The sequence below is a fragment of the Trichomycterus rosablanca genome, chromosome 12 (genome assembly GCF_030014385.1).
Source record: "Trichomycterus rosablanca isolate fTriRos1 chromosome 12, fTriRos1.hap1, whole genome shotgun sequence".
NCBI classification, from domain to species: domain Eukaryota; kingdom Metazoa; phylum Chordata; class Actinopteri; order Siluriformes; family Trichomycteridae; genus Trichomycterus; species Trichomycterus rosablanca.
Genome location: NC_085999.1, coordinates 29,668,909 through 29,680,738, shown reverse-complemented (window position 1 = coordinate 29,680,738; position 11,830 = coordinate 29,668,909). Strand labels below are relative to the sequence as shown.

The following is an 11,830-nucleotide window of genomic DNA, read 5'->3' as shown; positions in this document are numbered from 1 at the left end:
CGTTATTCCGTTATGGACTGAAAACCCATTCCCATTCCGCAGGTACAGAAAGTGGCTTTGGGGCGTCAAAAACCCCAAAGAAACACAGAAGACAGAGGATTTGCAATCATCAAACGATGATATACGGCGTGTTGGATGCACCACTGGTGTGAAAAGTGTGAAGGAGTGTTAGCTAATATCGCAGCTCGGCCAAAAGAAGCGAGAAGATGGCGAACGATTCTCCAGCTAAAAGTCTGGTTGAAATAGACCTCGCCTCTCTGCGGGTATGTACGGCTAGCTTAGCACCTTCTCACCAAGCCTGGCATATTTAACAGTGTTTGTATACTCAATACACGCTTTAAACCAAAGCTGCGGACTTGGTTTAACAATAAAACCGTCGTTGTTGTATGTTTAAAGTAGTTGCAGAAGCTGTTGTGTTTGTTATTGATGTGGCTCGCCCGCAACGACCAGTCCTTTGTTTGCAAAAAATCGTTTAGCTGCAGCTAATGGCTAAGTCTCCTTCAACCACAATTCCTAAGATTATGCACTGACACCCATGTGACAGTTTTGCCTTTTGTATTTTTGGTGCACGACTATGACTAACGTTTAGCGCTTGTCTTGTTTTAGGACCCCGCTGGGATTTTTGAACTGGTCGAGGTGGTCGGCAATGGCACGTATGGACAAGTATACAAGGTGGTTCCGGGCCTTTTTCCTCCATCTCTCTCTCTGTGTGTGTGTGCTGGTGTATAAAAGAAAGCAGGCCTAATAATGACAGTATGTCTTTTCAATAAGCTACAGTATGAATCATCGTTGTCTAGTAATGATAGGCTGCTAGTGTGATAATGCGTCGCTTAATTAAACAATCTAATCGGGATGTGCAGGATTTGATGGGCACTGCCCTAAATTTTCACTCTCTGACAGGTTCAAGCCTGTTTATGGTTCAGTAATGACCCGCATATTGGCTGATACTGGGCCGACTGGTCTATGCATCTCTGCTCCTTTGCGCCAGTGATGGGTGTGATCACCTCTGCGCATTTCCAAGTCATTTATCTACTGCGGTACACTGCAGGACATCAAGAAATCAAAGTCATTATTAAACCTTTTTTCTGATTTGGCATGTTTTCTTTTCTTGGGTTTTTTGTTTTTGATTTGTTTTGTTTTTTGGAAACCAACCAGCCCTGGTCAAAATGGAGTGTTCAGTTTGGGGCCTACATCTGGTGTGGAGACGTGATTGTGCACTGTGTGTGTTTCATGGATACATTTGGAAAAATGCAGGTTTTGCCCAAACAGTTTTTTTGTTTAAACTATAAAATGTGAACTTATTTTTAGCTACTTTGTATATGATTATGACCCCACTAAACTTTGTGCCATTTAATAATTCCCCTCATAGATAATAAATATTACATTATATTTGACTGGGTATTCTTTTGGGAGGCACCGAAGTAAATTCATTAGTGGTAAAACAGTTTATGGATGCAGAAGTTATAATTAGGCTGTAATAAGTATTAACTAGCTACAAACTATATTGCACAGACTGTTTTTTTCTCACAAAATAATAGACACATATCCAACACTGCATAGCCTAGCAAATCTAGCAAATAAATAATCATGGGTTTATTAGTTTTAGTGCAAATCTGCTGCAAAAAGCTGCTGTTTTTGCAATATCTAATATAAAAACTGCCAGAGATCAAAACGAAACAATACTTGCTTTGCTAGGCTTTTTCCTGATCAAATGTTGTCGTTGTTAATTAGAATAGAGATTAAAAGATAAAACCCCACTAAAATGTTGAATTTTACAATTCTTAGCAGGGTAAAGCAGGGCTTTTTTGTTTGCAAGATTTATTGCACACTATTTCATTATAGTACACTCATCACTGTATTGTTCCTGAGCTATACATGTGATGTAAATATGATTATAGTCAAATTAGTTATTAATGAGTTTATAACCTTATTATAATAACTGTATTATCAGTAAAATTTTCAAACTCAATTTTCAGAACAATTGGGACCCTTTTTAAAAATGCAGTAAAAGTAAAATCTGTAATTTGTTTATTTGACAAAAGGACAAAAAATATTTTTAGTGTTTTCAATGACAAATTTAGAAAGTGATGCCTGCAACACACTCAAAAAAGCTGGGATAGAGGCCTGTTTACCACTAGGTCACATCACCTTTTCTTTCAATTATATTATAGGCCAACTTTGTAATCATTTGGTAATTTAAGATTAGAGATGGGACGATCGATCGATCTGATCGTGTGATATATAAAGACCATGTTAAGTTAACAGCTCAGTGGATTGATCCAGACTTTGAGCTACGAAGCGCCAACCATCACATCACCATTCATCAACCATCGTACAGAAACCACAGTGAAAGCTCTTCATGACCTAAAATAACATCATTAACGTTGTGCATCATACATACGATGTAATTTTGCTGATTGTAATATTTACTTTAAAAAGATAATTCAACCCGGTCACATCTGAGTCGATTCTATCAGCACGTTATATAAACTCCTGGTTCACTTTGGTAAATCGTGAGCGGTTCTTACTTGTGATGTAGATGAGAACAGAAAACGTTACAGAGCCAATCAGAGGCAAAAGTTTATTCATTACCAAATTCGTTAGTTCAGGATCATCTGCTGAACTTTTAGCTCCTTAGACGGAACGAGTCTGACGGTCGGTTACAGATCTGTGGTAATAGCAGTTTAATTAAGCTTTTTAATGAAGCTTTTTAATGTAAGAGAGTCACACAGAATGTTTTGTAGTAGCTGGTGTTTATTTAAAACCACGACATTTAATTAATAACAGTAAACACGGAGAGATAACTGAGAAGAGAAACTTACGCTTCGCGAAAAATGAATCGACTCGAGAATTAATGAATCACTTATAGCGATACTGTGAACAAAGCGTCTCTTCTAAAGGCACACACACACACACGCACGCACACACACACGCACACGCGCGCGCTGCTCCGGTTTATCTTCACTGTGAGGCTCTTTTAATTTTTAATTTTTGGCACATAGAATCCTGTCCTTTTTTCCCATAAACAAAGACATCTGACTGCAGAACACGTTTTTACTGTCTTTCAGTTCATCTCAGATAATATTTGGCCCAGAACTAAGCCTTTGGTGGATGCTTCTTATATACTCAGTCTTAATGACCTCACCTGTTACCAGTTGTGGAACCTTTCAAAACAGTGTTACTTGTATAACCTGTCTTACAGTATTATTTTGACTGTGTCTGGGTTTAAATTGTAAGTGTGTTGCAGGTGTCACATTTTATTGTTTACATTTTACATTATATTTAAAAACTACAATTAGGTTTGTCAGTGAAAACACTGAAAATGTTTTCTTTGTACTTTTATCCCTTAAGTAAAAGTTGATTTGACTTTGATTACAGTTTTTAGTTTTTTATTGTGTTTTAGAAAGTTTCCCAATGTTTGCTTGCTACTAACTTGGACTCATTAATTCATTAATAGTAAATACCTGTTAGCAATGTTAGCAGTGTCTAAAACACCCAATCCATTAAAGAAGTTGCCACATACTTTTAGACGTGTATATACTGTAAATATACATATATATTGGCTAATTAAATTAAACCCTGGAAGTACCTGCACTCTATGAACTGGACAGCTAAAAATAGGGAATTGGGAATGACTAATTTGAGATACATTTGAAGAGATGCAAAAATATGTAAAATACATATTTAAAAGATTTGTTCATAGCAGTAGTGTTTCATTTGTGCTTGTGGATGGTGTAACGTTTCTTGTCTTTCATTTCATTTAGGCTCATATAACCTTTTGTGGTTTATAATGCCATCCAAAGAGAACGGTTGTTTCCTGCTAGGAACATGCCCTTTTAAATGCCTTAGTAATTGCAGTCACTGGTCTGATTGTTGCCAGACTACTGAACATGCTGAACTGAACTTCTCTTGGGTCCAGACAACTTTTACTAGTAAATTAAGACTGGATGTAGCTTGTCTGGTTAGCCAACTTCTCTGCAATGCAAATGTTTATGTCAGCACAGGTGTTTTTGCCATCAGCTGTCTTATTGACTGAAGACATTTAAATGCCGTTTAAATGAATGAATTGAAGATTGAATTAAAGAATGAATTAATCAATAATTATTAAAGTATCAAACTACCCAATTTATATTTCTGAACTGCTACTGCAGATCTCCACTCGAGATCTAAACGCGGAGTATTGCAGTCGTCACACGCCCCCGTCCGACACGTTTGCAATACTGACCACATCTTTTCACCTGCATGAGCGAGTTCATATAGAGGTCTGTTTCACACACGGAGAGTTACACACCATTTTGCATTGTACTCCGAATCATTGTGCAAGCGCCATCGGGCAACCAGCAGAGGATGGAATCCTGTCCTTCAATCTTGTGTCTGTGTAAGCTTTTGGCCAGCTGATGGCAAAGCTGAGATTAGAACTTGAGAGCTTGAGATCTCAGCAGTGGTGGCTTAGCATATTTTACCGCTGATTTATTTCAGAATTAGTTGTTCCTACCCTATGGCTCAAGTGTAAGTGTTTTAACAAAATGTACAAAGTTTGGTGCATCATATTTATTTATATTATATTATATAAGATTCTGTGATTTGGCGCTTTTTAAAAAAATATTTAGGTGCGCAGGTTCAGTGGTTTTGCTGGATCTGTGGTGGGCAAAGTGAATATAATTTCATAATCTGATATTAGTATTTGGTGCTGAATACAGATATTTGGTACTCAGTGCATTTTCTGTTCACTTTGTGATTAGCACTGTGCTGAATTCCCAGGGCAAGCAGCAAAGGCGCAATAGGGAATTAAAATAATTGCAATAAAGACTTGTGAACATACAGTTAAAGTCAAACGTCTGATAGAAATCACAGGTTACAGTTATGCAAAAAAGAAGAGACACGACAGTAAATCTTTCTCAATTTTTTGCAAATTAGGCATGATGGAGTTTAGCAACAAATTCCAGTAATCTACTGGATCTGCCGAAGCCAGTCATATAGCCTAATTGTCTGACGTCAACTCCTTAAAGCTCCAGGCTCCTGCTGATTTTCTCACAGCTTTATGGAAATATATGTCTGCTTTTTAGTTTGGAGCATTTCCTGGTCAGTTCCTGCTTCCAAAACAAAACAGCAGCAGCTCTCTACATGTCCAACAGGGCAAACAATAAAGAAACTCAGTGATTCGTTACCTGTTAGTCAGTTAGTGCTTATGATTTGTCAACACGTACTTCCCGCTAAATTAATGTTTGTTTGTTTGTTTATTAGGATTTTAACGTCATGTTTTACACTTTGGTTACATTAATGACAGGAACGGTAGTTACTCATTACACAAGGTTATGTCGAACACAGTCTTGGACAATTTAGTGTCTCCAATTCACCTCACTTGCATGTCTTTGGACTGTGGGAGGAAACCGGAGCACATGGAGGAAACCCATGAGGACAACATGCAAACTCCACACAGAAAGGACCCAGACCGCCCCATCTGGGGATCGAACTAAATTAATGGCGGCAGTGCATTTGTGAACTGGTTGATCTAAATTGTCAGCATTATGGTATATATACCTAGGTGGCAGAATATATCCTATATTACTTTATATAGGCTACATACACCATGACATAGTGTGCAGAAGTCATTACTAAAAATAGACAGTAAGCTTATTTTTATATGGGTCTGTTCCCAGGATCAATTCTGGTGAACATCATCTATGCAGGATCATGTTGACCCAGACACGGTCTCTCTGGACTCATGATGCATACTGCCAAATATTTACTTGATTTCTAGTCTCGGAAGAATAGCTTTTTTACACCATGTAGACTGCACCTGATCCCACTTGATGTGAAACCGTCTGGGTTTTTAGACATTAGATTAGTGGTCAGTATCCAGAAGTGCACCAGACCTCACACATGTTTAAACGTACTGAAGTCAAAAACTTTAAACGTTCTGAATTATGCAAACAACAATGATGAAAATGGTATGACAATTTGTTGTTTCGGCCCTACTACACAGACCCAATCTAATCCAAACCGTTAATGTCAAATGTTTATGTATCTGATATATGTGTACAATCTCAAATCTGTGATGCCATATATGTTCTCAGTAGAGATGGGACGATCGGGGTTTTTGGCAGTAAATAAAATAAATAAACTTAAAAAGAGCCTCACAGTGAAGATAAACCGGAGCAGCGCGCGCGCGTGTGTGTGTGTGTGTGTGCGCCTTTAGAAGAGACGCTTTGTTCACAGTATCGCTATAAGTGATTCATTGATTCACGAGTCATTTTTCGCGAAGCGTAAGTTCTTCTTCTCGGTTATCTCTCCGTGTTTACTGTTATTAATTAAATGTCGTGGTTTTAAATAAACACCAACTACTACAGAACATTCTGTGTGACTCTCTTACATTAAAAAGCTTCATTAAAAAGCTTAATTAAACTGCTATTACCACAGATCTGTAACCGACCGTCAGACTCGTTCCGTCTAAGGAGCTAAAAGTTCAGCAGATGATCCTGAACTAACGAATTTGCTAATGAATAAACTTTTGCCTCTGATTGGCTCTGTAACGTTTTCTGTTCTCATCTACATCACAAGTAAGAACCGCTTACGATTTACCAAAGTGAACCAGGAGTTTATATAACGTGCTGATAGAATCGACTCAGATGTGACCTGGTTGAATTATCTTTTTAAAGTAAATATTACAATCAGCAAAATTACATCGTATGTATGATGCACAACGTTAATGATGTTATTTTAGGTCATGAAGAGCTTTCACTGTGGTTTCTGTACGATGGTTGATGAATGGTGATGTGATGGTTGGCGCGTCGTAGCTCAAAGTCTGGATCAATCCACTGAGCTGTTAACTTAACGTGATCTTTATATATCACACGATCGGATCGGCTACTTTTAGGAAATATCGCCGATCGCCGATAGCATATTTTGATTAAAAATCGGCCGATACCGATTCATAGCCGATCGATCGTCCCATCTCTAGTTCTCAGCACTGGGAAATTCTTAGGACTTTGCGAACTTTCATTTGACTTGATTTACATTGCAGATTATGTTGCTATTTATTGTATTATAATAATGTGCACATTTTACAATGCTAGTCTTTACTCAGCTCCGTTATATATCCTGCATAGAGCTAGCTGCCAACTGGGCAACTGGTAGCTGTGAGTGATTAACATGCCCAGTTTCAGGTGTTAACATGTAACGGCGTTGTTGTTGCTGGCCATGGTGCTGATAACATGCCTGCCGGCACTTCAGGTGTGGTTGCACAATCCATGAGATCTGTCCTCGTACCAACTTTTCTTTTAAGCAGCATTTTTGTTTGTAAATTGTTGCTGTTCTACACTGAATCCAGTATGCAATTGCACAAGTAAATAGTAGTTGTGATATTGGCCTTGCACTATGCGTTTGATAACAATACGCTGATGACCCAAAACATAGGGCCACCCTCCAAAATGTGCATGGCCATTTTTATTTTGTAACAATTGTGCATATCCCAGTCTAGAATATAGTAGGCTAAATGCTGGGCTGATGGTAGGTATTTGTATTTCATGTGTTGAATGCAGCTGATATGATCACCATAAAGACCTGAGTAACTGTCATAAGGGCCAAATTATAATGGGCAGACAACCTGATTGAAGTTGTGTATCCATAGGCAGTATTTTGTCGGAAGGATAAATTTAAACAGGTTGTTGGGCGGCCAAGAATCATTGATACTATAATCTCAAATTACATACCATTTTAATCCTGGCATTGAGGTGAATGTGTCACAGCACAAATGACACCAAACCCTTTTGTGTATGGTCACAAGCCAGTCAAAGTCCTTTCCACTGTCAAAAGCACCTACAGGCTTTGGAACTGGACATTGGAGCAATGAATGAAAGTTGACTGGTCTGACAATTCTTTAAACTAAAAGTGGAATCTTGTGTAAGCTCTGTGTATAGTTTATAAGAGTAGCTTGTGTGCTCTTAGTACTAGTGTAGGAGCTGTCTGTCGCTGTGTTTAAAATCTGAGAAAAGAGCACCGCTGCAGAGACCCAAGTTTGTGCCACTGTTCTGGTCCGGACATTTAACAGACGTGTATGGCTGTGTCTGAGAGAGGAGTGGGCCGAATGGGAATTCATTTTTTGCAGGCTCAAGTAACAGTTGTAATCAATTGTACAAAATCAGTTGCCTAACTAATAAAATAAAATTTCAGACCCAATTTCCAGAAAAGTTGGGACACATTGTTAAATGCAATTAAAGCAGTTTGTGATGTGTTAATTTTCTTAAAAATCAAGAATGTATTAAGCAAGAATGGACAAAAATTTCACTTGCAAAACTGCAACAATTTGTGTCTTTAATTTCCAAACATTTTACGTTTACATTTTCAGCATTTAGCAGACGCCTTTATCCAAAGCGACTTACATTATACAGTCTAAGCCAGTGAGGGTTAAGGGCCTTGCTCAAGGGCCCAACAGTGGGAACCTATATTTAAAAGTTTGTACAATTTGGAACATATTTAAGAGAAAATGATTGCTTTTTATACACTGGTATAATTGCTATGAGTGTAAGGGATGATCACATTAAATAAATCACCTTAAGTAATGAAATTATAGAAACAGTTAGAAAATGAAAACACTGCTCAGGTGGCGCAGCGGTAAAGCACACGCTGAACACTCTGCCTGCCGGCAGGGCTGAGCAGCCGCATGAACGGTTGGCCTGTTGATCAGATAGGGGTGGGATATTAAAAGCCAAACAGGGTCATAACTAATTAAATTACGACCTCTGCTGGCTGATTGATGGTGCCTGCACAGAGACTAGAAAAGAGTGCTGTCAGGGTGTGTCTCTCCGTACACAGTGCTGATGTGCACTGCACTCATCAAAAGTGTAGGTGACAGAATGCATATGGCTTCTGCCCACAAGTCGGAGGGGGCATGGGTTAGCTTTGTTCTCCTCAGTAAGAGCGGGGATCGGCATTGGTGGAGAGGAAGCATGACACAATCTGGCAACTGGATGCGCTAAAAGGGGAGAAAATGCATTAAAAAAATTATATAAAATTAAAAACGTATATATATATACAGTGTATCACAAAAGTGAGTACACCCCTCACATTTCTGCAGATATTGAAGTATATCTTTTCATGGGACAACACTGACAAAATGACACTTTGACACAATGAAAAGTAGTCTGTGTGCAGCTTATATAACAGTGTAAATTTATTCTTCCCTCAAAATAACTCAATATACAGCCATTAATGTCTAAACCACCGGCAACAAAAGTGAGTACACCCCTTAGTGAAAGTTCCTGAAGTGTCAATATTTTGTGTGGCCACCATTATTTCCCAGAACTGCCTTAACTCTCCTGGGCATGGAGTTTACCAGAGCTTCACAGGTTGCCACTGGAATGCTTTTCCACTGCTCCATGACGACATCACGGAGCTGGCGGATATTCGAGACTTTGCGCTCCTCCACCTTCCGCTTGAGGATGCCCCAAAGATGTTCTATTGGGTTTAGGTCTGGAGACATGCTTGGCCAGTCCATCACCTTTACCCTCAGCCTCTTCAATAAAGCAGTGGTCGTCTTAGAGGTGTGTTTGGGGTCATTATCATGCTGGAACACTGCCCTGCGACCCAGTTTCCGGAGGGAGGGGATCATGCTCTGCTTCAGTATTTCACAGTACATATCGGAGTTCATGTGTCCCTCAATGAAATGTAACTCCCCAACACCTGCTGCACTCATGCAGCCCCAGACCATGGCATTCCCACCACCATGCTTGACTGTAGGCATGACACACTTATCTTTGTACTCCTCACCTGATTGCCGCCACACATGCTTGAGACCATCTGAACCAAATAAATTAATCTTGGTCTCATCAGACCATAGGACATGGTTCCAGTAATCCATGTCCTTTGTTGACATGTCTTCAGCAAACTGTTTGAGGGCTTTTTTGTGTAGAGACTTCAGAAGAGGCTTCCTTCTGGGGTGACAGCCATGCAGACCAATTTGATGTAGTGTGCGGCGTATGGTCTGAGCACTGACAGGCTGACCCCCCACCTTTTCAATCTCTGCAGCAATGCTGACAGCACTCCTGCGCCTATCTTTCAAAGACAGCAGTTGGATGTGACGCTGAGCACGTGCACTCAGCTTCTTTGGACGACCAACGCGAGGTCTGTTCTGAGTGGACCCTGCTCTTTTAAAACGCTGGATGATCTTGGCCACTGTGCTGCAGCTCAGTTTCAGGGTGTTGGCAATCTTCTTATAGCCTTGGCCATCTTCATGTAGCACAACAATTCGTCTTTTAAGATCCTCAGAGAGTTTTTTGCCATGAGGTGCCATGTTGGAACTTTCAGTGACCAGTATGAGAGAGTTTGAGAGCTGTACTACTAAATTGAACACACCTGCTCCCTATGCACACCTGAGACCTAGTAACACTAACAAATCACATGACATTTTGGAGGGAAAATGACAAGCAGTGCTCAATTTGGACATTTAGGGGTGTAGTCTCTTAGGGGTGTACTCACTTTTGTTGCCGGCTGTTTAGACATTAATGGCTGTATATTGAGTTATTTTGAGGGAAGAATAAATTTACACTGTTATATAAGCTGCACACAGACTACTTTTTATTGTGTCAAAGTGTCATTTTGTCAGTGTTGTCCCATGAAAAGATATACTTAAATATCTGCAGAAATGTGAGGGGTGTACTCACTTTTGTGATACACTGTATATATATACTGTATATATATATATATAATGAAATCACTGCTTTGAGAAGAAACTTTGTAAAAGAAAAAAGAATCGTTAAAGGTTAAAATTTCTTGCAACTCTGTTTGTGTCTCAGGCGACTCCACATGGGGTCTCTAATCCAGGATTAAGAACCTGTAGTTACTGTAATGATTTATTATGACTAAGTGCCGTCTAGTTAATTCTGACTCCTGGTGACCACATGAATAGGGTTTATCCAGATCATCATTCTTCTGTTTGAGTGTTTAATGGATCATTCATTATCATCATTCTGCTCTTTCTCTTTTAGCTTTAACACTTCCAAGTAAATTTGTCTTTTTCTATGAATTTGACTAGTCTGCTTAAATGCTGTTTTTGTTATTTGTAGCTCAGAGGCTTGTCTTGAAATGTTCCATTTTTAATTCATGCTGTGAACACATTTACTGCATAATTACACATTACATGCATCATAACCAGGGTGCCCGCCATGAATAAAATCTTTTAACTGACGTTGACTTTTTTTAATCTTCTTTTTCTGAACATGGACCTCGCATCAGCTGACTCTAACTGGCTCCTGAATCTGTGTATGTATCCTGTATCTAGGCAGAGTTTTAAACCCTATGAGAACAGAGGCCTAATTTTCAACACCCCCCCACCACACACACACAAACACACACTCTCACAGAAGATGGCAACATACACAGACCAAATAGTACCTGCATATCAGACATGGTGCTTTATTTTTCAACCATGCATGAGGTAATTTATTTTATTTCTGTAAACAGCATAATTTGTCTTATTTGTCTTTTTATTTGTATTTTGTCCATACTATGAATGCCCCATTACACCCCCATACTGATGCCAGCTTTTATTTACAATACCTAAGTCATGATTATGATTAATTCCATTTTCTCTGTGACTTCCAGTTCCTGCTTGGTTAACACTAGAGCTGGATGATTTGACATCATTAATGCTGACTAAATAAATCAGATGTTCATCACTATTTAATAACGGTCAACCATAATATTAGGGCCACCCACTAAATTAGCTGTCAAAACTAGGGATGCATCGACGCCATTTTTTCCCAACCGAGTACGAGTACAAGTACATGTATCTTTGTACTTGCCGATACCAATACCGATACCTATTTAGAAT

The 11,830-nt window shown here is 39.1% G+C and overlaps 1 protein-coding gene across 4 annotated transcripts in view; it reads left to right on the top strand.

The window, feature by feature from the left end:
* Positions 1–11,830, top strand: part of map4k4 (mitogen-activated protein kinase kinase kinase kinase 4) — a 56,123-nt gene continuing 44,293 nt past the window's right edge. For all 4 annotated transcript variants that reach the window (XM_063005635.1, XM_063005634.1, XM_063005633.1 and 1 more), the window contains exons 1-2: positions 1–263; positions 607–672. In XM_063005635.1, the coding sequence (XP_062861705.1) occupies positions 207–263; positions 607–672 (123 nt within the window). In that variant the 5' untranslated portion in view covers positions 1–206. The remainder of the gene's footprint in view (positions 264–606; positions 673–11,830) is intronic.